Source organism: Saccopteryx leptura, chromosome 3 (genome assembly GCF_036850995.1).
Source record: "Saccopteryx leptura isolate mSacLep1 chromosome 3, mSacLep1_pri_phased_curated, whole genome shotgun sequence".
Lineage (NCBI taxonomy): Eukaryota > Metazoa > Chordata > Mammalia > Chiroptera > Emballonuridae > Saccopteryx > Saccopteryx leptura.
The window spans coordinates 50,414,174-50,441,160 of record NC_089505.1 but is presented as its reverse complement, the minus strand read 5'-3'; the positions used below and the strand labels follow the sequence as shown (position 1 = coordinate 50,441,160).

At 42.9% G+C, this 26,987-nt stretch overlaps 1 protein-coding gene across 5 annotated transcripts in view; it reads right to left on the bottom strand.

The window, feature by feature from the left end:
* LAMA4 (laminin subunit alpha 4) overlaps nt 1-18,792 on the bottom strand; it is a 167,788-nt gene extending 148,996 nt beyond the window's left edge. For 3 of the 5 annotated variants that reach the window (XM_066373429.1, XM_066373433.1, XM_066373434.1), the window contains exons 1-2: nt 18,575-18,749; nt 17,974-18,326 (exon numbers count right to left, since the gene is read on the bottom strand). In XM_066373429.1, coding sequence (XP_066229526.1) covers nt 17,974-18,168 — 195 coding nt within the window. In that variant the 5' untranslated portion in view covers nt 18,169-18,326; nt 18,575-18,749. Of the gene's footprint in view, nt 1-17,973; nt 18,327-18,543; nt 18,750-18,773 lie in introns of those variants that run through there. The other 2 variants (XM_066373432.1, XM_066373430.1) reach the window with 2 other exon arrangements.
* Nucleotides 18,793-26,987: the final 8,195 nt, after the last annotated feature.

Genomic DNA, 26,987 nt, shown 5'->3' with positions numbered 1-26,987 from the left:
CCTTGTAATTTATGGAAGCTTTATAAGTATTAACATTATTTTTCAACTGAATTACTAGTTATTGCAAATTTCAATACTTGGCAGTTGTGAATAACATTTGTCCAAAATCAATAGCTTTTTAAATGCTAAATGCTTCAAGCTATGGGTTGGCACATAAAGAAGCTTTCCTAATCCATCAAAAGACCAGTTCTCCCTTGGTGTTCTGCATCTATGTCGTAAAGCAAAATATAACAAGCTGCAGCTTGCCTTCATGACACTGTGACATGCTTAAGGTGTTACTTTTTTTATTCAAATAAAAAAGTAAGGATAAAATACAGCTTTCAATATTCATTTTCTCCCTTTAATAGACAGCATTCATAGTGGAAGCATTTTGGCTTTTGGGTATAAAGAACCACAGAGAGTTGTAATACTGTGTTGAAGGAGGGGAGATAAAGACTAGGAACAGTCTTTTCTAGCTCAGGGTGCAGGTGAGAAACTGTGGTTTAGGTTTTAGGATAAGATGATGTTCCTGGTGATGGACTGATTGGTTTAGAAAAATAAGAACCAAGCAAATATTCGACCACTCCCTATGAAGAACAAAAGATACTAGTTATCCTGGTCTACCCACTACCACCTTATCATTTTCCAAGATTCCTTTGTTGTTTTGCTAAACACTTCCAGGTAATTAGTGAGACAAAAATGGAATTTCCTAATTTCCTAGGAAAGGGCCAAAAATATCCTCAGACAAGGAACAGGAAGGATAAAAATATCTCTCAGGAGAACACCAATTGTTTAGAGATCACCCGCTCATGAGTGGAGCTGCCGCGGAGGCGCTCAGAGCGGCAGCACCTTGGGCTCTCAGTGCCGGTACTGGCCCAGAGGCGGTGCGTGGGCTGCTAGGAACCTCCCTGGAGGCACTGCCTGGAACGAGATTTTGGTCACATTTTGGAGATCTGTCGTGAATTAAAATATCACATAAGAGCTCCAGCATAATAGTTCTCAAACATCTTACAACGGAGACATCTTCCTCCCCACCCCCCACCCTAGTGACATCCCATATGGAATTCATCTATAAAACAATTTTGTTTTTAAGTGATCTGGTTGAAGGAAGCAGAGCCCCAACTTCCTGGTGCTCAGCCTCCCTCACCCCAAGTTATGCTCTAGCATTTCCTGGAAACTTTAGCTTGAAACCCCCTGATTTTAGTGGGTCTTATGTTAAAATTTCTTTGAAGAGATTTTTTTCCCCATGATGTATATGTTTCTACAAAAAACCTTGACTCCTTTATCATCATGGCTCTCCAAAGATATGGCAAGTCCTCTTGATGGAATCTCTACAATGACTCCAGTATCGTATTTTCCTTCCAGACCATGGCCACCCTCTAAATCCAGGCCCTCTCTCTCTCTCCTGGACAGTGACCAGTGGGCAGCATAGGTTCCCCTGAGGCAAGGCTCTCTACCACCTTCTGCCCAGTCCATCCAACAGCCTGTTTCCAGATTAATATTGATGAAGTACAATTCTCACTGAGTTTCTTTCCTCCTCTGAAATCTTCAATGGTTTCCTGTTGTCCAGTCTCACTAACTGAAACTAAAAGAAACCCATGTCTTGTCTTTACTAGTCCAGTCTGCTCAGCTTAAATTTTCCTCAGCCTAAATATTCAACTCAAATGCTACCTTTCCCATGAAGTCACCTGTGAACTTCCCAACAGGAGTGAACCTTTCTTCTACACTCTCTAAAAGTTTTTTTCTTTAATAACATATCAATTTAGTTGTATTATACTATTAGTGTACTTGTTTTATCTCTTTGATCATGTTTATCCATCTTTAGAGTATACATGCATTTGCATTAAAAAAAGTAGTAGGTACCTTTTATAAAATAAGAGAGTATATTGATGATGATCAATCAAGTGCCCCTGGACACCTAAAGAATACAAAGTGGCAATATAGGGCCTAACATACTATTTTCCATATTTTAAAATATCTAATTAGAATGAATTGTGACATACTCTTTAAAAAATGTGCAACTAAAATGAAATGCTAAATTTTGTGTTTGTTTTTGCTTTTGACGAAAGTTCATCCAGAATGATAAAACTGATTATCTTATTTTACCAGAGGCTCTTTTTTGCAGGTATAAATTACTTTGCCTCATTATGAAATGATTTATTGCTTAACACACTTTATTTTGTAGGCATGGACTCAATTATGTTCTATCCCACCCCTGCAGTTCCTTTGTTGAAGGACTAATGCCCAATGAATTTGAAGACAGGGACTATAGAGAAAATGAAGGTTAAGTGAGATCATAAGAATAAGGGCTCATTCTGATAGAACTGATATATTTATAACAGAGAAAGAGACACCAGAGATACCCTTCTCTCTCTGTAAGTGCACGGAAGAAAAGCCATGTGAGGCCTCAGAGAAAAGATAGCTATCTACAAATCATGAGGAGAACAATCACCAGAAACCAACCTTGAAGGCACCTTGAGCTTGGACTTTTAGCCTCCAAAACTGTGAGGGAAAAAAAAAAAAGTTGGAAATGGGGAGGCAGTCAGAGAGACTCCTGCATGCGCCTGACTGGGATCCACCCAGCATGCCCACCAGGGGGTGATGCTCTGCCCATCTGGGGCATTGCTCTGTTGCAACCAGGGCCATTCTAGCACCTGAGGCAGAGGCCATGGAGCCATCCTCAGCGCCCAGGCCAGCTTTGCTCCAATGGAGCCTTGGCTGTGGGAGGGGAAGAGAGAGACAGAGAGGAAGGAGAGGGGGAGGGGTGGAGAAGCAGATGGGCGCTTCTCCTGTGTGCCATGGACGGGAATCGAACCCGGGACTCCTGCACGCCAGGCCGACACTCTACCACTGAGCCAACCGGCCAGGGCCCAAAACTGTGAGAATATTAATTTCTGTGGTTTAAGCCTCCCAGTCTGCAGTATTTTATTATGGTAGCTCTAGCAAGCTAATCCAGTAGGCAAAATACTTCAAAACATGATGCTAGAGAAATAGAAGAAATGGTAGAGATTGTTGGCCCTGGAAATTTGGGGGAACCACTACTGTAACATATTCCCCCCTCCCAAGTTAACAATGGTCTTCATGAGTGAGCACTGCTACCACAGCGAATCTCCTGGTTGGGAGGCACAGACTACCTGGGCCTCCATGTGGAATCCAGGTGCCTCACAGGGTGCCTCTGGGCTCTTAGTCATTATGAGCTGAATAAGTAACTCACTTATTTCAGACATATTGTTTTATATAATGCTTGAAAATTTCTAGAAAAGATGTTAAAGCCTATGTTGCTATTTTTTTCCTCTGCTTTTTCAAGTGAGAGGAAGAGAGATAGAGAGACAGACTCCTGCATGCACCCCGACTGAGATTCACCCGGCAACCCCTATCTGGGGCTGATGCTCTGCCCTTCTGGGGCCATGCTCACAATGGAGCTACTTTTAGCATCTGAGGTGGTGGCTCCATGGTGCCATCCTCAACGGCCAGGACTGATGCGCTTAAACCAATCGAGTCATGGCTGTGGAGGAGAGAGAGAGAAAGAGAGGGAGAGAAGGGGGAGGGAGAAGGGTAGAGAAGCAGATGGTCATGTCTCCTGTGTGTCCTGATGGGGAATCGAACCCAGGACATCCACAGGCAGGGCTGACACTCTACCACTGAGCCAACCAGCTGGGGCCCAGCCTATGTTTCTTTTAGGTCTGAAAAATTCTTTTTGTTGCTAAACTTCCTTTCTATTTTGTCATTTATTGAAAAATAATTTTTTAAAATAAACAGCTTCTAAAACTTCACCAAGTTTTCATGATTGACATACTCTGTTTAATAATTTCCCCTGAGGTCCTGCTTTTTTTTTTTTTTCTTTTTGTATTTTTCTGAAGTTGGAAATGGGGAGGCAGTCAGACTCCCGCATGTGCCTGACTGGGATCCACTCGGCATGCCCACCAGGGGGCGATGCTCTACCCATCTGGGGTGTTGCTCTGTTGTAAACAGAGCCATTCTAGTGCCTGAGGCAGAGGCCACAGAGCCATCCTCAGTGCCCGAGCCAACTTTGCTTCAATGGAGCCTTGGCTGCTGGAGGGGAAGAGAGAGACAGAGAGGAAGGAGAGGCGGAAGGGTGGAGAAGCAGATGGGTGCTTCTCCTGTGTGCCCTGGCCAGGAATCGAACCCGGGACTCACACCAGGCCGATGCTCTACCACTGAGCCAACCGGCAGGGCAGAGGTCCTGCTGTTACTACACTTCAAGTTCTTTCCTTATTCTTCTAGCAAGTTCTCTTATGTAGTAGGTCCCTAAAGTAAACTCAGAATTCCACTGAAGTGACTAATGCTTAGCATTAATATAAATATTCTTTAGAGATTTTCAAGTACTGAGACCACTCTGGCATTTCTGGATGATACTGGTGGCTCTTGTTAGCTGCGATAATCTAAGGCACTTTGAGATGAAGAAACACAGATGTTAGAGGGTCATTATAGGACAAAATTTAAGAGCCTGGAGTCAGATTTTTAGATGACTCACTTTCTCATCTGTAAAATGGTGCTCATAGTAGTGCCTTCCTCACAATGTTATGAGAAATAAATGAATTACTAATACACAAAATTCTTAGAACAATGCCTAGGGCATAGCAAGTGCTAATCAAGGATTTAGGAATTAAAGCTAAAAGGATCTTCCAACTCAGCTGGGTAGCTGTCCTGACGGCTCAAGGATAGCTACTGTCCTTTAAGGCCCTTATAAAATGGCAAGGGGCCCTCTCGGGGCTGCAGCTGCCTCAGGGAGACCTGGGTCTGCCTGAAGGGCAAGGCCCACTCTGACGCAGGAGGAGGAATAGACCTTGGCTTCCGAGCACTTTCCTGTAGATCTCAGTCCCTCGGAACAAACCCAGGGTCGTGAGGACTCTCTGGGCAATTTTCACTGTGAGAAACTAGCTCTTCCATCTCTTAACATTATCTTTCTAGTCTAGGAACAGATCGCACTCCTCACTCCCTGAAGACATATTAACCTGAATTAGAAAGCTTCCCATGTTAGCAGGAAAAACATTACAATCTCACCATTGCTTGAAGAGTTCTGAGCAACACCCTATTTTCAAGTGGATTCCACAAATGAATCCCCCATCCCCGCCCTCCCCTCAAGGATACAGGGTCTCCCGAGGTTGTATTTCCAAGCTCAGGATGCTGGCAAGTAGGCAAGAGTAGAAAACCTTCCTTATCATTTCCTATTTTCCTTAAAACCCTTTCTGAGTACTTACTATGTGCAGGCCAGTAAATGACATAATCTTTTCAGTTTTTCAGATCCCTTGAAGCAGCAGTTTGCTTCAAAGATTTTTTTTTTTTTTTAAATTCTAAAGTGTAGCCTGACCTGTGGTGGCGCAGTGGATAAAGTGTTGACCTGGAAATGCTGAGGTCGCCATTTCGAAACCCTGGGCTTGCCTGGTCAAGGCACATATGGGAGTTGATGCTTTCAGCTCCTCCCCCCTTCTCTCTCTCTCTCTCTGTCTCTCTCTCCTCTCTGTCTCTGTCTCTCTCTCTCCTCTCTAAAAATGAATAAATAAAATAAAATAATTAAATAAAAGTTATTTTCTTTTAAAAAAAATTCTAAAGTGTAACTTTTCAGGACAAGGTTATACTTGGGTGGGTCTGTGAGCCCCTCAGTAACCTCACACAGCCTTTGGCTTTATATTTTAGGCATCCCTATAATTACAGTATATATATATATATATATATATATATATATATATATATATATATATTAGGCCTCCCTATAATTACAGTTATATCTATATCTATATAATATAATGTTTCCCTGTTCTGGAGCCTCAATATCCCATAAGTCCATTAGAATTCAAGGCCAGATTGAATTTTAGAGGCTAATGCTTCTCATGCTTCAACGTGCATATGAACAGCCCGGGGAGCAGGTGAAGATGCAGGTTCCGATTCGGGAGTGGGAGCTGAGGGTCTGCATCTCTAGCACATGCTCTGTGTTGCTGCTGCCGTCCTTGGGCCACACTTAGAGTCATAGACTCCTCTTCCCCGTAGCCAGTAACAATCAGGGCCTTCACCTCCAGGGCAGATGATCTTACTGACATCCAGAAAGGTCCTTGAAAATATTTGCTTCCAAATGCTTCCTTCTGTGCAATCTAATCTAGGCTTCTCATCAGGAAGACTCAGCTGACAGCCATCCTGGGCCTGCTCTAGTGCGGAGATTTCAGCCAATGTACTGAATGAATCAGCAGTCCGTCGGCAGCTTTCCACTGCTCTCCCACCACATGAAAGCACATCCTCCTCTCTGACCTTCGGGCATGGCCGCTTGACTGGTGTGAGATGTGCTGACAAGAGTCTCTTCTCAGTAGTTCTCCATGTCCCTTACCTCTTCCATTGCCATTCTTCCTGCTTCCCTGTGTGGTGCTTCTTGTTTAGCGTCACGCTGCAGGGTCTGGCTAGGGCAGGTGACAACACTGAGGAGCCCTGGTGTGGGAGACGACTGAAATTCACTGGGCCTCTGTGGCTCATGCCACCTGGGAAGCCTCTTGGTGTGTCATCTTGGAGAGGCTTATGTCTAGGGCTGGGCCAGTGCTCTGGCCTGCAAACCATACTGAGCACCGCACCTGGGCTTGTGAGGAAGCAGGAAAAGAATTTGATTTAAACAGCTCCATGCCTCCCCTCAAATAAAATAAAATAAAACAGCCCCACCCACTCCCCCTCTGATCAGCTTGTGTTTCCTTCAGACTCTGGATTCCTAAATCTTGGGGTTCTAACTAGGACAGCAGCTGTGACTCTGAGTGATTCTGTTCCTTAAGCCAGTGGTTCCCAACTGCTGGTGTATGGACTGGTGCCCGTCTGCCAGAAGTTTCTGCAGATCTACAACTCTTTCACAGATCAGCATGAAATTTCTAGCGGATGGGCAGTTGAAAACCACAGCCTTAAGCCAACTTCCCTTTTATTTAGTATAAATTTTGATCTATTTATTAGACAATTTTAGAACTTTGTTGCTAGGAGTAACCTTTCATTTTGTTTTGTTCTCTTCATTTTTATTTTTCATTTTTCCATTGATTTGAGAGAGAGAGAGAGAGAGAGAGAGAGAGAGAGAAAGAAGCATCAAGTCATTGTTCCACTTAGTTCCATTTAGTTGTGCACTCATTGGTTGCTTCTTGTATGTGCATCGACCTGGAATTGAACCATGACCTCGCATGCCAGGACATGCTATCCACTGAACCCTCTGGCCAGGGCTGTTCTGTTCTTTTTAATCTGTGGAAATTGAGGCCCTGGGAGGTGAAAGAACTTGCCAAGTCTCCTTTAATGGGTGAGGGTGATCTGGTATTTAGCGGCCAAGAACCAGAATAGTTAGTTCCAGACTCACAGTGCAGTGCTTGCCCCCTTCACTGTGGTACTCCCCTACTGATAAATCAACTTCAGGATAAATAGTAACAAAAAGAGTAAAGTGAATAATAGTATATTAGAAGTAAACATTTTTTCTCTTAAAAAATATATGTATATATTTGCTTAATTATCTCCAGTTCTAAAACGAAGGATGATTAGGTCCATTGAAACAATTTGAAAGAATATAAGACCGGAAATCAGAAGACACTGTTCCTGGAAGTGCTGCTAATGAGCTTTGTGTCCTTGAGTGAAGGACCCCAACTCCCTGAAGGTCCTGAGACTCAGTTTCCTCACCTACAAAATGAGGGGGTTGAATCTCTAAACTTCCTTTCTAGATCTAACATTCTGTGTTTTCTTTGATTTTATGGTTCACACTGCAAGATGCAATATAGAGTTACCCATCCAATAATAACCACCCACAGGTCCCCTTTATGCTGAATTCCGTGCTGCAGTAGATACTTCAGGGCTTGACTCTTATGAATGGAATTTCAGGGCATCTACTGGCATTGATCATGGCAGACAACAATTCCAAGGGCACAAAACAGAATAAGGCAATTAACATGCACCACAGAGAAACACTGGTCCATCTCTAGGCATTCAGTTTGATCTTTAAATACCAGGCATTTAGCACCACACCTGTGTCCTGAGGATGGACAGAACCACAGATGACAGAACCACTCTGATGCTTCCAGGACTCATGTCATATCAGCAGGAAGGGAGGTCACACTTAGGGCACTCTTAGCTTGTCATAGTATTTCAATTTGGTCAAGGGCAATCACACACATTGTGCCTGTGAAGCTTGAAATGCACTGTGGAATAACTGCTGCGGAAGAAGAGGCCAGTCACACTTTTAAACCCAAGACTCTGAATATGTGTTCCTCTTGTTGTGATTCTGGATGGTTCTATAGCCCTAGCATCCCCCAGTATGAGACTCACTAGACATTTCTCTTGCCTTCTGCTGATGTCTATATTATGCATTCCTTTGGGGAGACATTTGGCTTTACAGAGCTGCTTAATTCAGTATGCTATGCCGCAATTCACTTTGTAAATAGACAACAGTATTGCATGTAACAGTCACATTTGAGGTGTTTTAGTAAGAACATCTTTGATCTCTGGACTCCCTGATTTCTGTTAAAGTAATCATGCCATTCCATCTAATGGAGGGCATAATTTCAAAATAAATATTAATATACAAAATCTGCACTATGTTCAAGGTCCTTTTAACTGTGGTATATAGCACGGGTTACTGGTCCAGGCTGCAAGAGACTTGTGCTAATGCAGCTGTTATTGTTATGGGATTTCTCCAACTCATCAGTTCTCATGCGGTCATAAATGGAGATGCTTCACTCCATTTAGGTAAACACTAGCCCGCTAGCTTTTTGCCAAACTAGATCACACAAACTAAGACCCTGGAAGTGAAAAGAGGGTCACACTGAGCATTACTTAAAGTACATCTGACCACCCCTCTCTCCTTTAAGTGTGTTTTAGACAGAATTTGTTTCTTTATGCATTTTTTTCTTTATGTAGAGGATTTGGTTTTGTATATGAATATTTTCCCACTACCATTCCGCCTTGGAATGCTGTTTTCCCCAAGTTTCTCATGATAAAAAGACTCTGATTCAGAGCCGAACTGCTGGCAGCTGAATTTCATTAAGACTTTGATGGGAAACTTAAGTTGGGATTACAAACATCTGTGGTTAAACTTCCCTTTAGTAAACCATTTCCCAGAATTTAACTTTACCACACTAGAAGCAAAAAGAGAAACGGTTGAAAAGAAATGCTGCTCTTTGGCAAATGCTGGAGTAGAGATTCAAATATTCTTCTATGTGGTCACTCACAGTATCTTGATGAACTAGCAGATTACTTGTTTCAGAAAACAAGTAATTGTTTGCAAATGCTAAGTTTTGGAACTCAAAGCATGTATCGGAAATCTGATTTTAATGCTTTCTAATCAATCAAAGGTCTGAAAATTATGTCTGGCCAACAATCTATTTACATTATTACTCTGAGCAAGGAAAAACCCTAAAGGAAAGGAGGGTTTCTAGGCATTATATATTCAAGAAACTAGGACAAGTCAGATTAGAGAACTTAATTGTGAAAGAAAGAAAAAAGAAAAAAGGTTATAGTCCTTGTCATATCAAAGATACTGTTTTGTTTGTTTTTTAGGTTTTTGGGGATTTAGAAAAACTCATTCATTTCTCTTAGCTGCTCAGGTCATCTTATTGCTGGGGAAAGGCTATGGTCAAAAAACGATTAGGGAAACAACGGTTACAAAAACTAAATTACAGTCTATTTCTTCTAAATTACAGTCTAATATTCATTTCCAAAGTTGGATAACCAGCAAATTTGTCAGCAAAAGTCAAAATTAATCAAATTTACAGAATTAATAAAGATTTAAATAAAAATAGAATGATACTACAAATCTTTACTTGTAGATATATAAAAACAAAGCAGAAGAAAGAGAGGTGAGGTGACAGGAAGAAAAGAGGCAGCTTCCATATGTATTATATGTATCTAATATATAAAAAATTTCACAACAATCTTGCAAGACAAATACATTTCTGTTCATTTTACAATGAAGAAAATGGAGTCTCTGAAAGATGAGCAAACTTCCCCAAAGTCAAACAGCTAGAAAGTAGTAGAGCTGCGCAGCCCTGACTGGATAGCTCAGTGGGTTAGAGCATAGTCCCAAAGCACAGCGGTTGCCAGTTTGGTCCCTGGTCAGAGCACATACAGGAAAACGGATCTATGTTTCTGCTCTCCCTCCCTTCTCCTCTCTCTAAAGTTAATTTAAAAGAACAACAACAACAAAATAAAGAAAGTAGTGGAGCTGGATTCATAGTACATTTGTCTGGCTAGATGCCCATGTTGTGCCTTTTATGAAAGGTGAATTTCAAATGTTTTGATTCAGAGTTTTCAAATAAACAGCCCTTGGGCTGAATTGGGCCATCAGATGTACTTCCCACAGGGTATTTTAAAAAACTTAAGTCAACAATTTCACTTAAGAATCCAGATTCTATCTTCTCTTGAAAAAACAGAAGACCTGCCAACTCGAAGAGGTGGCTGCCTTCCCTGGAAGAGGCACCCTTCCTCTCCTGTTGTTCTGGCTCCATCACTCACGGGATGTGTTCCTTTCACTGTCCAGTTATTTTTTTGCTTGGCTTCTATAAGAATCTGAGTTTTATGATTTTCTCCGAACTATATGACCAGCAATTTCACTTCTGGGTATATATCCAAAACTAACGGAAAGCAGGGACTCGGACAAATATGTGTTACACTAATGTTCAGAGCAGCACTATTCATAGTAGCCAAAAGGTAGAAACCCCAAATATTCATTGAAAGATACATAGATAAACAGAATGTGATCCATACAGACAACTAAATATTACTCAGCCTTGAAAAGGAATGAAATTTTGGACACATGCTAAAACACGGATGAGCCCTGAAGACACTGTATTAGGTGAAAAAAAGCACACAAAGGCCAAATATTGTAGATTCCACTTATATGAGTTACCTCAAGTAGAGAAACTCAGAGACAGAAAATGGAATAATGGTTGCCAGGGCCTGGGGGAAGGGGTTAATAAAAAGTTATTGTTTAATGGATCTGGGGTTTCAGTTTGGGAAGATGAAAAAAGTTTTGAAGATGGGTGATGATGATGAATATATATCAATGTACTGTAACTATGCCTAATGCCACTTAAAATAGTTAAATTTTATGTTATATATACTTTACTATAACTTACGAAAAAAACTTTTTTTCGTTAAATCAGAGAACTCTGGAACAACAGCAAAGGTATTCTTTATTTTCCAGGAATTTTATAATAAATTCTGTTAAGATAGACCATGTATGCATTGCTTTGTTTTGAATTCTTTACTTATTAATCTAAATCAGGAGCTTTTAAACGAGGCTATAACATCATGTAGAGGAAACATACTAGAACATGCTTATAAAGGACACAAGAAAATTCTGTAGTTAAAAAAAAGAAAGAAATCTATCTGGGAGACCCAGTGAGATGCTGGGAAAGAGAATTGAGTTTGGAAACCCTATAACAATAACAGTTTCACTAGCACAGTCTCTTGCCAACTAGACCAATAACCCATTCTGTAGACCAGTGATTTTCAACTGATGTGCCACAAAAATTTTTATTTTTATTTTCATTTTTATTTATTTTTGCCACAAGAATTTTTAAAACATGCAATATCTGACTATTTAATTAGGGACATTGGCCTCTTTTTCCATAGCTTATGAAACAAAAAATGACAACAGCCAACACAAGAAAAGCCATCCAATGAATGAATCAAAATTATACCTATTTTTTTTGTCAGATCAGCACAAAAATATTTTTTGACATGTTGCAAAATTTTAATTATTAGTTTATGTGTGCCATGAGATAAAAAAAAAGGCTGAATATTGCTGCTGTAGACTACCTTTGTCAATTTGCTCATCTGTAAAATGGGTATGTTTTTCACTATTGAGTTAAATAAGATAATGCATGTAGGTTCATGAGACATAGAAGAAGTCTTGAAATTTTCACTTCTTTTTTTTTTTTTTGAGTAGTAGATGGGGTGGGAAATTATCTCAATTCTTTGGTAATCCTAAGAGTTTGTGCTACTTATACTACTCATCTAGTGAGCAATACATAAATGGTCTTTGAATGGCATTTTATATATTTTTATTCTAAGATATTCCCAAAACTTTAACTAAAGTTATGCCTGCAGAGAGTTCTATTTACCTAACTACCTTTTTCTAGATACTCCTGCACAGCTGAGAGTACTCTCCTAAACTCCTTTGTAGCTGTGTTTACCAGGTAAGGTGCCAGGGCAAGTGTTCTGTGCCTCAGTTTTCATACGTGCAAAATGAGGAAGTAATTATGCCAGTCCCAGTGGGTTGTCATGAGGGTTAAAGGAAATAACCAGTGTCTGGCAAATGGTAAAATACTCAATAAGTGCTAGCTATAAGCCATGCTGTTATTATTACTACCACTATGACTATATTTCGGTCCTTCTAAAATAATGTTTCCAGGAACGTTCTTTGGTGCTTGGTGAGTAGGTGATTGCACCCTACTGGTCTGGCTTAGGAGGAATAGTTTTTCCACATTATCATTATGGCATTTGGGTTGTAGCCACTCTTACAGAACGTTGATTCATTCTGCTTTATATAGTGGCTATGTATATACTTTTCTTCCTTAGAATGTTTACTCCTTGAGGTTAAAGATGTGACTCTGCCTTTTTTCTGTGCCTCCTGGCTCCTACTTTATTGCGCTGTATGTGGTAAGGATCACAACCGGCTGGTTGGATGAGTGTTAAGTGAATGAAATAATGACTGCATGCAGGGGTTCAAATAACTTAATTACTCTGTTGAACAGCATTAGAGAATGATGACCCAGGCTAGTGACTGGAGGTCTTAGTATGATTCTACGTGGCTCTTTTCAAAGTAAGGGGCCAAGATAGAGAAAAGGAAAGCAGAGAGTGAAAGAAATCTAAACTGTCTTTCAGAAAGCATTCTGCAATCCTTCAGTGGCCAGGTGCCCAACTATGTGCTGGAGCATCAGAATCGCATATTAACAGTGGAAAGTGTCCAGAGGGAAAGCCCCTCAGAGCTAATCTAATTCATAGTGCTTTTGTTTAGTAGGTAAGTTTGTCCAGTATGGAGTACCCTGGAACATGTGGCTCGGGGGGCAGTAGGTTTTCTTGGAGGGAAACCAACAACAGCAACACCCAGTCAGGTTACTAGGAGATAAATTCCAGTTTTCCCCACTCAGGGAAGTTTGCTCAGATTGTCAGTTGTGTCCCTTATTTTCTCAATTATCTATCAAAGGCAGTAACAGCGGCTCTCCACAACCTCCCACTTGCCCTTCCAGCAGAATTCCCTCCTACTGAGTCTCTGTGGCTTCAGTCCAGCCATGTAGTGTGGACCTCTAGCCTAGTGTTCTTGCCCTTGTTTGTTTAACTCCTGCTACTTCTTTAATTTTTAAAAAGACTTTATTTATTCATTTTAGAGAGGTGGGAGAGAGAGAGAGAGAGAGAGAGAGAGAGAGAGAGAGAGAGAGAGAGAAGGAAGTATTAACTCCCATACATGCCTTGACCAGGCAAGCCCAAGGTTTCAAACCAGCAACCTCAGCATTCCAGGTTGATGCTTTATCCACTGTACCACTACAGGTCAAGCTCTTGCGCCATATATATATGGCTATGTACACACACACACACACACACACACACACACACACACACACACATATATTTATTTATTTTGTGGTGACAGAGACAGAGAGAGTCAGAGAGAGGGACAAATAGGGACAGACAGATAGAAATGAAGAGAGATGAGAAACATCAATTCTTTGTTGTGGCTCCTTAGTTGTTCATTGATTGCTTTCTCATATGTGCCTTAATTGGGAGGCTACAGCAGACTGAGTGATCCCTTACTGGAGCCAGCGACCTTGGCCCAAGCTAGTGAGCCCTGCTCAAACCAGATGAGCCCATGCTCAAGCTGGTGATCTCAGGGTCTCAAACCTGGGTCCTCCACATCCCAGTCGGATGCTCTATCTACTGCGCTACTGCCTGGTCAGGCTCCTGCTACTTTGATAGACCAGAATATCACTCCTTCCAAGGACACTCGGACACCCTCTCCTTGGGGACTGTCCCCACCTCCACCCCTCCAATTCTTGTGCATATCTATATGGTCAAGAATACTTTTGCCTAGTTTTACTTGCTATAGTAATTACGACAAAATAAAGACATTTTTCTTAAATGTGAAATATCAGAATACTGAATATGCTTTTTGAAACTGCCAAGTTTCCCTTTGCCCACCCCCATTGGCTAAGAATCACTGCTTCCACCATAAACTCAGCTATAATTAACTCAGTCAATTGCTTATAAAAAAAAATAATAAAAAAAAAAGCAGAAGGCGGAAATATCCACCCAGATGAGCGCAGTTACCCATGGGTGATCTTTTCAAATTCATTGCATTCTGGTGGGAGCGGGGCCTTGTTTTGGAAGGAAAGGACAATTCTTTCTCCTTAGATTGCCAGTGCTCTCCAACCTGTCAGTCAATGCATATCTCATGTATTTGTTCCTCTAACTCTCACTGTGCACCACAGTGTGCTAGGGGCAATGTCACAACCTGGGGACCCAGGGGTGGAGAGGACACAAGTGCTGCTATCGAGGAGCTTGGGAGCCTTAGAAAGCCTTCAGCCAAGTGCCTCCCACTGCTGCATGTTTGCTTTAGTGCTTTCTTCCTTCCCTTTGAAGGAGAATTGAGGAATAATAACCATTCATAGAAATCCAATTCAAATAAAGCGAATGTATTTTTAGAATATCCTTCCACCCACATCTCTGATCTCTCAGGAACAACGTGTTATGTGTGTCCATGTTTTCTTTCTCTCTCTCTATGTAAATACAATCTCCTGAACCAATGCAGTAGGGTGGTTGTACCATGCTGTTAAATCTCCGGAATGTATTTGGTTTAATGTCTCCACACTGGCTATGGAGAGCACGGGAAACCCGACAGTGTTGTCGTTGCTATCCTGTGGGATTGCAGGCTAACTGGAGGCATTATGTGAAACTATGCAGTGGGACCATAATTACCCCAATCCCACCCTTTCTACATCATATACTTTGACCCTCCTGGAATGACTAATAGTTTCTTTCTGTTTCCCTAAACCAGGGGTGGTCAACCTTTTTTTTTTTTTTTGTATTTTTCCAAAGCCAGAAACTGGGAGGCAGTCAGACAGACTCCCGCATGCGCCCGACCGGGATCCACCCGGCATGCCCACCAGGGGGTGATGCTCTGCCCATCCAGGGCATTACTCTGTTGCGACCAGAGCCACTCTAGCGCCTGAGGCAGAGGCCACAGAGCCATCTTCAGTGCCCAGGCCAACTTTGCTCCAATGGAGCCTTGGCTGCGGGAGGGGAAGAGAGAAACAGAGAAGAAGAAGAGGGGGAGGGGTGGAGAAGCAGATGGGTGCTTCTCCTATGTGCCCTGGCTGGGAATCGAACCTGGGACTCCTGCACACCAGGCCGGTGGTCAACCCTTTTATACCTACCGCCCACTTTTGTATTTCTGTTAATAGTAAAATTTTCTAACCGCCCACCGGTTCCACAGTAATGGTGATTTATAAAGTAGGGAAGTAACTTTACTTTATAAAATTTATAAAGCAGAGTTAAAGCATATAATAATAATTACTTACCAAGTACTTTATATCAGATTTTCGCTAAGTTTGGCAGAATAAATCTTTATAAAACAACTTACTATAGTTAAATCTATCTTTTTATTTATACTTTGGTTGCTCTGCTACCGCCCACCATGAAAGCTGGAACGCCCACTAGTGGGCGGTAGGGACCAGGTTGACTACCACTGCTCTAAACCAAAGGCCTCAACTGGTATTCTGAACCTATGAGACTCTGACAGTATTATAAATTTAACTCACTGAAGGGCATTCTTTCTGGCTGGAAGGATAAAGACAGAGACATAGCAGTATTAAGTACTATTGCATCATAAAAAATAAAGTTCTAAGAAATATTTCCTAATAAATGTTTCTTTTTATCCAATCATCCATGTATTTTATAATAACAATAACATCACTTAGAATGCATAAAGCATTTACACCATGTCAGACAGTGTTAAGTACTCTATATATTTTATCTAATTTCATCACAATAAATATACAAAATGTGAAGCAGACATTAATAACTCCTCTGAGCCTCAGTTTCTTTATCTGCAACTTGTGCATCTATAATTTGTCCAAGGTAAGCAGCAGATAAGTTGAAATTTTAACTTGGGATCATTATACTGCAAAGCGAGCAAGTAAACACTCTGGTGTGCCACCTTCCTATTATTTCACTGAACATATGGGTATATATAAAATTGCTCAGGGTATTAACAATAAATTTAAGGTTCCTTAAGAATTCAATAATTATTTTGTTATGTTTTGTGAGAAGAAAGTTACAAGAAGTTATAGGGGGAGGGGGAGGGGCACAAAGAAAACTATAGATAGAAGGTGACGGAGGACAATCTGACTTTGGGTGATGGGTATGCAACATAATTGAATGACAAGATAACCTGGACATGTTTTCTTTGAATATATGTACTCTGTTTTATTGATGTCACCCCATTAAAATTAATAAAAATTTATTTGTTAAAAAAAAAGTTATGTAAGCCTGTCTCTTTAGAATTAATAGACAAAAATACAGGATGCCCAGATAAATTTGAATTTCAGACATGCAACAAATAATTTTTTAGTTTAAATATATGTCCCATGCAATACAATATAAAAAATGTATTTATCATTTATCTAAATTCAAATTAATTGAGCAGCTTGTGTTTTTTTCTTCTTCTGGCAATTCTACTCCCAAGTCAAACATTTCATTCAGGGACTTTCCATGCTCAAAGCAACAGGTGGAGACATTGCCTCCCTGGGTGAATTCCAAGCCTGTACAGAAGTGATGTGTTTCCGAGACTTCCCAGGAGTCTCTCCTGGGCCCCATGTCTGAGTGCTGAGGTGACTAGAAGCTCTGCCCCCTTTCTCATGGAGGCTGCATTTTGCACCACAGTGGGAAGTTGGTATGCTCTGACTCTACTCACCCTTCCCTCTGTGTCGAGCATGGGTAGGGCTCACTCCTGGACAAGGATCATCTTCATGCACCTTATTTTATCAGTAATAATAACTATAACTATACTAACAATTCCTAGAATTAATAGCAATAATCCAGATTTCCATGCTGTTAGAAATGGTGTCAATCCACATAACAGTTTTTGTTCTCTAACTGCTGTAACCATAGCTATAGCTATAGTGTGTGTGTGTGTGTGTGTGTGTGTGTGTGTGTGTGTGTGTGTGTGTTGTGTTAGGTCAATTGCTCTTTCCTTTCCCATGAACTTAGGTGACTTCATTCTCCTCCTACTCAGCATCTCCCATGCTTTGGACATGATATTATCCATCTCATCTCAGGAGCTCTTAAATCACTTATTCTGGATTTATCATCCTTTATCTGATTTCTACAATAAACAGCAACTTTGAATAAACATTGCTCAACACAACAGTATATCTTTTGGGATAGGGGAAGTCTTGTTTCTGGACTATAACTGCTCAGGTCTACTTAAGGTATTTGCTCTTCCGTTTCCTAACAACTTCTTTGGTGCCTGTCACCCTCACCCACTCCTTCACTCTCTCCAGTTGCAGGGGATCTTCAGTTAGTTTTACAAAAGGACCCATCCTGCCCTATTGTTCCCCCTGTCCTAACATCACAGAAGAGCAGGAAGCCAGTGACAGGGATCATGCAGTAAGTGCTGTGGCTTGACAAAAATGACCGCTGGGACATCCAAGTGGCAGAAAGTGGCAGAGATGCCACTGCAGCCTCAGGTGGCAGAGAAGCTAGCTAGCCCGCTGACTCAGAGGAGGCAGGACAGACGCACTTTTGCTAATTTGAACGGTGACATGTTCCAACGCCTCAACTCTAAACTCACAACGTCCAAATCCAGCTTACAAAACAGAACTCTTTATTTCAAGTTTCTGAACTGACCCGATCCAGATGAAACTCAAGGCGGATGGGGGAGGGCGAGGAAGAAGGGGAGCGAGGGGAGCGAGTGTGGCACACGCAGCCCGCGGGGCGCAGGTGCCCAGCAGGGTCACAACGGCACGAACACGGTACCTCTGCGGTAGGCGGCGGCCTCCCGGGAGCCGCGCGGGGCTCGCTGGTCTCCGGCGGGTCCTGTCTGCCCGCCGCTGAGCTCCCTTCGATGTCAGAAGGAAACGCGCTGTCGTCCCCGTGCGCCGCGCGGGCGCAGGCGGCGCCCCAGAGGAGCCACAGAGGCAGGACCGCGCACCAGGCTGAGCTCAGAGCCATCTCCGCGCCGACATCCAGCGAGGGGGGAACTCAGGGGCTCGGCAACTGCTTGTCTCCGTGCCGAACCTCCGTGATGCGGAGCTGCCTCGCGTACTTTGCCGTTTCAGCGCCTGCACTATCCAGACGTAGGACCGCAAGGCAGCCCACGGAGCCACTTACTGATATTAAAAAAAATAAATAAATAAAAAGGACACGGAGAGTTTCTCTCTCTCTCTCTCTCTCTCTCTCTCTCTCTCTCTCCTCTCTCTCTTCCCTCCTCTCCTCCTCCCTCTTTCTCTCTCCTCTCCCCACGGTTTGCCTCCCTCCGTCCTTCTCTCTCTTCCCTTCCTCCTTCCCTCCCTCTTTCTCTCTCCTCCCTCCCTCCTTCACTCTCACCCTCTCTCCTCTTTCCCCACGGTTCTCTCACTTTCTCTCTCTCACTCTCTCTCTCTCTCTCCCCAGCGGTTCTGGCTGGAGAACATACAGATGGATGGAACTCAAAACTAAGCATCAAAAGGCAGGCTGCATTGGGCGAGCCCGCCAGCCCCCGCCGCCTCCTGTCCGCGCGGGTCTGGACTGCGCTGTCCGGCTTCCTTCCCACACCCATTCTCACCACTCCCTTTTACCTTTTACTTCCAGGCCCTCCCACTCCAAGCTGCCCTTTCTCACACCGGGTCGGGCTTTCCCTTGCCGCCTCTCCTCCCATCTCAGTTTGGAGCCCTTCCAAGGAACCCAGATGAATATTCAGCTTGTGCGATTGCTTCCTTTAACATCTCTTTCTTACTTAGCCAAGGTGCCCAGAGGTCTTATCTATAGTTATATAGATTTGTAACGTACTCCCTACGACCTCGTTCGCAGGAAAGCGGGTGGAAAAGGGATTCTGGGGACAGGAGCCAGAGGTAGATGATTTCAGTTGGAGCGGGAAAAGACACCCACTTTCTTGAGCCAGAGTTCTCATTTTTTAGAGGTGGGCTGCTGCACTCTTTGTGCTATCTTCTCTTGAAATTGACTGGCTACCCCTCTTCCTCCTGACAGTCCTAACCCAGAGGACTTGGGAGAAGACTATCTTTCACTGCAGCATTGGAAAATGACTTCATTACTTAAATGCATGAACTTTTATTTACAAAGAACATCTTGTTTTCGTCCTAAAGAGGTGCTTTGTAAGGGGCCTGAAACAAGGCTTGCAGTGTATGAGCCTGTCAAATATACTGCCCACAGCCCTGACCTCTTCCTCTTGGCCTGTGCATGCCTACTTCATCTCTCTGAGTGCTGTAACCTTTCCAAGACTTTGGGGAAAATTGGGCTACAATTTTGCTGGGGTACTCCCATGGGTGGGTCAGCAGCCACTACAGCTGATAGGTATCTCTGCTTACATTGGCTTCATAATGGAGCTTTAAACATTCCTACAGGACCCAAACACAACTTAAAAAGGATTAAATGAGACAACCATATAATGACACCCAAGTAAGTAAGTTTCTAGGTGTTTAAAATCACTCATGATTACACAATAAAGTATTTTCACAAAACCTAATCATTAGCTCTATTTTATAGGACAACAGTCATCTTATCTAAGGATAAAGGAAACAACCATAAGTCAGCTACTTTGCATATGATATTTGTGAGCCTCATGGTATAGGTATAGGACTACTATTTCCTTTTCACAGAAGGAGAAAGGGAAGTTCTGAGAGACTAGGACATTTGCCCAAGGTCACACAGCTGAGGTTTGAACCTGGCCTCACTGAGCCCATGCTATCTTTCACATATATACGGCCTGAAATGCATGAAATAAAGGCTATGACTTCAGAAGATGGAGAGATGGCTCTTCCATTTTTGAATACCCTCAATGTGACCCTAAATTTGCATAAATTATGATTTAATTTAATCTTTACTATAACCCCAAGAGATAGGTATTACTATGCACATTTGGTAAGTGATAAAAGTACTAAGTACTAGAACCCAGCTAAATCTAATGCTAAAGTCATTGGTTTTTAACAATAAAATTATGTGCTACAAAAATGTCAAGGCTGAAACAAGCCAAAAGCTTTCATATATCCCAAAATATTTGTGATGTTTTCATTTTAAAATATAAAAATAGGCCTGACCTGTGGTGGCACAGTGGATAAAGCGTCGACCTGGAAATGCTGAGGTTGCCGGTTCGAAACCCTGGGCTTGCCTGGTCAAGGCACATATGAGAGTTGATGCTTCCAGTTCCTCCCCCCCTTCTCTCTCTCTCTGTTTCTCCCTCTCCTCTCTAAAATGAATATATATAATATATATATATATAAATAGTATTGCAATAAACAATTAAGCCAACTTATGATCATTTTCTTCCATATAAACTAGTTAACCCCTAAATTAAGTGAAAGAACTTAAAAATATATGTTTAATTCGGTTATAAGAAACATCAAAACCTATAGAGAATTTTTATGAGTTTTTTTGAGCCAAACTGATATAATTTCCGGGAAGCAAAAATCTCAATGGATTGAGAAAATGCTCTGGAAAATGGCAGTTTTGAGTTTATTTTGTACATTAGAATCAAAGGAGGAGACTTAAGGAGGGTTACATGAAATCCATTGGTGGTTGATTAAGGGGCCAGGGAAAGCAAGGTGGGGGAATCTTTGGAATTGGATAAAAAGTAAAAGGAAGAGACACTTCTTTTACATGGGTGGGTAGAGGACAGTTGATAATTAACATTTTCATCACATAGAGATGGTATTCAGGGGAAAAAGATAACAATGAGAGGTTCTGTGGTCTCTGCTCTAGTACTGTGGGTGTGCCCCGAGGGGGTCTGGGAAAGATTACTTTGACATTTCAAAGGTATGTTATCTTAGATGTACAAAGATAATAGGCTCGCCTAGTTAAGCTTGACCTTTGTCAAGGAAGCAGCATGCCTAGGATGTGACTACCTGCCAGGACTAGGATGTGACTACCTGCCAGGACAGGCTTTCAGTCTGGGATTTTAATTCATCCTTTGTGGCTACTTTAGGTCTCTGAGTTTGTAAGGCTCCCCATGCTGGCCTCCCCGAGCTCTTCAGGTTTAGTACGTCACACCTCTTTCATCCAAAATTGGTTCTTCGAGAAATTTGTTGGGTGACAAGATGGCCAGGCCCTGAAGAGGGGAAAATGATTCTTAATTATTTTGCCTACCTTCCTTTTTAAAGAACTTTAAGTAATAATGATTGTTGGGCAGATAAAATATATTATGCTCACTTTGTTAAAGATGGTGCTGCCCACATGGAAGCCCGTTGCACAGGTGATGGTATTGGTTGCCCTTCTTGCTTGGGATGGGCGTGATTATATTAATGTGTGTTGGGGGCGGGCTGTGGGCAGGCAGGATCCTTGTAGCCTGGGGCTTGGTTTTGGGACTAAGCCTTTTCCACCTTTTTTGATGTGGGGTGGTACACTCATGAAGAATCCCATTATGCCTCAGATAAGTGACTTTGTTTCAGACTTTCTTGTTTGTATATTGGATTAAAGGTTTTGGTTTCTACACTATAAAGTGGGGCAGACCTGGAGCTTGCTCTCTCTCGGTTCCTGAGATTAGTTTTAGAGAGGAGAGCAGAGTAAGGCCACATGGAGAAGGCCAGGAGAAACAGCCAAGATGGCAGAATGTTGAAGGAGAAGCCAGTTTGTGCAGAGTTTGTGCAGAAAGGAAATGGGGAACAGAGGTGAATGAGACTGGTGAGGTTAGAAACCTTTGATTCTAGGAAACTCGGATAAGTCAGTGGCTTTGGGAGCCCTGAATGGAAAGGGAAGTGTTTTCCCACTGTGTGTATTTCTTGCCCGCCAGGTGCCAGCTAGGATTAAAGCTAATGGCCCATCAGTTCTTGGCTCCATTGTTTCATTACTGTTGGGCAGATAAAATATATTATGCTCACTTTGTTAAAGATAGTGCTGCCCACATGGAAGGCTGTTGTTGCCCAGGTGATATTAATGTGTGTTGGGGGTGGGCTGTGGGCAGGCAGCCTTCCTTGTAGCCTGGGGCTTGGTTTTAGGACTAAGCCTTTCCCACTCTTTTTGATGTGGGGTGGTACAATCCCATCATGCCCCAGATAAGTGACTTTGTATCAGAGACTTCCCTATTTTGTATATTGGATTAAAGGTTTGGATTTCTACACTATAAAGTGGGGGCAGACCGGGAGCTTGCTCTCTCTCGGTTCCTGAGATTAACATTAGAGGAGAGAGCAGAGAGAGGCCACGTGGAGGAGGCCAGGAGAAGCAGCCAAGATGGCAGAGTGTTGAGTGAGAAGCCAGTTTGTGCAGAGTTTGTGCAGGGAGAAGGAAGGAGATGGGGAACAGAGGTGAATAAATCTGGTGAGCTAGAAACCTTTAATTCTAGGAAACTCGGATAAGTCAGTAGTATTGTGAGCACTGAATGTGAGTGGGTTTTGGAGCTCAGTATGTGTTTTTACTTGCCCGCCGGGTGCAAGCTAGGATTAAAGATGATGGCCCACCAGTTTTTGGCTCCGTTGTTTCTTTACTGACTGTCTGAAGCCAATGCGAACCTGCATGGGCCGGGCGGCTGGGATGGTGGCCCTGTATACTGGCTTTACAATTACTGTCTGTCCGAATCCAATGCGAACCCGCACAGGCCAGGCAGCTGTGATGGTGGCTGTGGCTACTGGCTTTACAATGATGGTGATGATGATGATGATGATGATGATAATGATAATAATAATTGTAAAGCCAGGAAGCACGGCCAGGGCCAGCATCACAGCAGCCCGGCCCATGCAGGTTCGCATTGGATTCGGACAGTTGGTAAAGAAACAGCGGAGCCAAAAACTGATGGGCCATAGCCTTTAATCCTACCTTGCACCCGGCGGGCAAGTAAAAATACACACTGGGCTCCAAAACCCAGTCACACTCAGTGCTCACAAAGCCACTGACTTATCCGACTTTCCTAGAATCAAAGGTTTCTAGCTCACCAGCCTTCTTCTCCTCAGTTCCCCATCTCCTTCCTTATCCCAGATACAAACTCTACACAAACTGGCATCTCACTCAGCACTCCGCCATCTTGGCTGCTTCTCCTGGCCTCCTCCACGTGGCCTCCTTTAGCTGCTGGCTCTACTCTCTCCGCTCTCTCATGCTAACCTCAGGAACCAAGCGCCAAACTCCCGCTCCGTACCCATTTTATAGCGTAGAAATCCAAACCCTTAATCCAATATACATAATAGGGAAGTCTCTTAATACAAAGTCACTTCTCTGAGGCATGATAGGATTGTACCACCTTACACCAAAAAGGGTAGGAAAGGCTTAATCCCAAAACCAAGCCCCAGGCTACAAGGATTCTGCCTGCCTTTAGCCCACCCCAACACACATTAATATCACCTGGGCAACGGCCTCTTTAACAAAGTGAGCATAATACATTTTATCTGCCCAACAATAATAATAATAATAATAATGTATGTAGCATACTCTAACTTCAGATACAGACCTCTGTAGTACACAAAAACTGCTCCCATTTGTCTTCTGGATTATGTCCTGTACCCCAGGGTCTCCTCTCCCTGCTCACCAGGTGGTGTTCAGGTCATGTGAGAGGCGTGGGCAGTATACGTAAGAATGTATCTGTTCAAGACTTATGTACATTTTATTTTTGATTAAATGTATGCTTCAATTCTTCCTCCTATCTCTTTTTGCAGACACTATCATTATTTTGGGTTCAATAAAAGCATAAGACACAGGAGAGTGAGTTTTGTATGAAATAATAAATCTTTGATCTGTTACAGAAGCTCTGGGACCTTGACACATAACTTAGTTTCTTTGAATGTCAGTTTCCTCATCTGTGAAATGGGGATAATAATACTTCTTCCATTCAGTTAATTATGAATAGTAAATGAAATAATATAAAGTGTTAACACAGGTTGGCATATAGTCAGTGCTCAATATATATACTCTTTAACTAGTTTACATTTGAAAGCCTTAAAAAAGAACAGAGTAACTATTTTTAAAAAGGAAAAATAGCCCTGTTTATTTAGCCTGTGACTTGGGTAACCTCCCATTTGCTGAAAATAGCCGTTTGTATTTCTGGCTGCTACATGGGCCTTCCCTGTGTTAACACAAATGCAGCAGTCATGGATCACAAGGTAACAGGGCAAGCAGGCGAGGACAGGGCATGGCTGGCTGTTTTACAGCAAAAGGCCACCCCCTGACCATCAAAGGCTTGAGTGTGGGAGGATTTTATTTTTACTAAAACTACAACTGGGGAATGTCTCCAGTGTGGCTGCTTTCTTATCGTGACCCTCCCTCTTTTTCCTGAGATTGGGGCCAGGCAGCCACAAAATACTTTCATGTTCATTATCTATCTCCTTTGGGACTCCCACCCAATTCAGAACAGAGGAGTCTGCTCCATCATCCCCAAGGCACAGAAGAAAGCACCGTCGTTTAGAGAGGCTAAGAGGTTACATGGCAAGGACACTAAGCCAGTTCGTGCAAAATGAGGGCCCCACATCTTTTGATTCTCAGACCAACGCAATGCTTTTCCGGCTAGACCCAGCTATTTTTAGTTTTGGCAGCAGCAGATCTGGTGGTGTGAGGACTTTATCAAAAGAAGGTTCTGGAATTCCCTTCTGAGTCTCCTGGTGCACTTATCAGTAGATAAATATCAAGTCTGCTCATTCCCTTCAGCACTTGGTTGTTGGGCCTGTCCATAGCATCCTGGAATCTAGTGAGGGTGTTGTTAATGCATCCCGTTTGCCCTTCTGTAAATAGAAGTCACGTCAGATGCTATTTTGGATGTTTGGGTGCTAATCTTGGACATAATTAGACAAAGAATTGTTAAGGGGATTGTTGTATATTAGTGACAACAATGTTATGATGAGATTGGTCAGAGCAGCAAGCAGGAGTGATCCCCTACCATGAGGTCTCTGACTGATAATCAAGTGTCAAGAGGGTAAGGCGGAAGAGGGTGTCTCCTGCTCATGCTCCTCTCCTCTCAGGCCCAGCTCTCCTCTGCGAAGGACATGGGTGGAAGTTCAGGCTGTCGAGGAGGAGCAACAGCAAGGGTGCTGGGTGCAGATGGGCTGCCTCGAAGTTGTTCTTTTGCCCATTAGTTTCTCAGCTTGTGTTCAGGATGTGGATACTATGTAGCTATCTATGCTTCTTCTCTTGACTGTTTCAAGCATCACAGCCTCATTTGGCTTTTCACATGTGCTCCCTGCATCCTTTCCATCCATCTATCTATCCATACATCTATTTATTATTCACTGTTGGGCAGATAAAATGTATTATGCTCACTTTGTTAAAGAGGCCGTTGCCCAGGTGGTATTAATGTGTGTTGGGGTGGGCTAAAGGCAGGCAGAATCCTTTAGCCTGGGGCTTGGTTTTGGGATTAAGCCTTTCCTACCCTTTTTGATGTAGGGCGGTACAATCCTATCATGCCTCAGAGGGTGACTTTGTATTAGAGACTTCCCTATTATGTATATTGGATTAAGGGTTTGGATTTCTACACTATAAAATGGAGGCAGAACGGAACTTGGCTCTTGGTTCCTGAGGTTAGCATGAGAGAGCGGAGAGAGTAGAGCCAGCAGCTAAAGGAGGCCACGTGGAGGAGGCCAGGAGAAGCAGCCAAGATGGCGGAGTGCTGAGTGAGATGCCAGTTTGTGTAGAGTTTGTATCTGGGATAAGGATGCAGATGGGGAACTGAGGAGAAGAAGGCTGGTGAGCTAGAAACCTTTGATTCTAGGAAAGTCGGATAAGTCAGTGGCTTTGTGAGCACTGAGTGTGACTGGGTTTTGGAGCCCAGTGTGTATTTTTACTTGCCCGCCGGGTGCAAGGTAGGATTAAAGGCTATGGCCCATCAGTTTTTGGCTCCGCTGTTTCTTTACCGACTGTCCGAATCCAATGCGAACCTGCATGGGCCAGGCGGCTGTGATAGTGGCCCTGGCCTTGTTTACTGGCTTTACATTCATTTAATCTGCTCTTATTGAACACATGATCGCAGGTTAGATGCTGAGGGTAGAATGATAAAATCATGATCATAACCTTCAAGGAGTTAAGAGTCTGGTGGGACGGATCATAAATAGACCCTATAAAGAATGCAAAGTGGCTAACAGGAGTTCAAAGGGAAAATCTAGACATGCTGCTAATAAATGAGTACAGAATGAGTGCTTTACCTGGACTCAGTTAGGGGGAGTCAGAAAAAATTCCAGAAAAGGGGACAAGTATACTGTGTCCTATCTGATGGGAGGAGGGAAGGACGGTGCTCCAGGGGGGGAACTGCTTATGCAGAGGGACAAATGCGTCAAAGACCTGGTGCCACAGGAAGGGTGAGGAAGCCATGGAAGCCGTGTGATTCACAAATGCCCTCTTAAGGACCCCATCTCCTGTTTGCACAGTCAGGGCTTTCAGGGCTGGGTGACCAAACACCTGGGAGAAGAAAGGGCTTCCCAGCCTCCCACTGGTCTCTCAGCATGGCCCTGCAGTCCAGGGCCCTGCGCAACACAGGGATCCTCCCAAAAGGCAAATCTGAATACAGTACCCGGGAGCTATTCACAGTCATATTTACATCCTGAACAAAATCCTGAGAAAACTAATGGAAAGAAAGACAATTTCTTTTGCCTGACCTGTGGTGGCGCAGTGGATAAAGCGTTGACCTGGAAATGCTGAGGTTGCCGGTTCGAAATCCTGGGCTTGCCTGGTCAAGGCACATATGGGAGTTGATACTTCCAGCTCCTCCCCCACTTCTCTCTCTCTGTCTCTCCCTCTCCTCTCTAAAATGAATTAAAAAAAAAAAAAAGACAATTTTTTTTAAAATTAAAAAATAAATTTAAGCCTGACTAGGCAGTGGTGCAGTGACTAGAGCATCGGCCTGGGACACAGAGGACCCAGGTTGGAAACCCCAA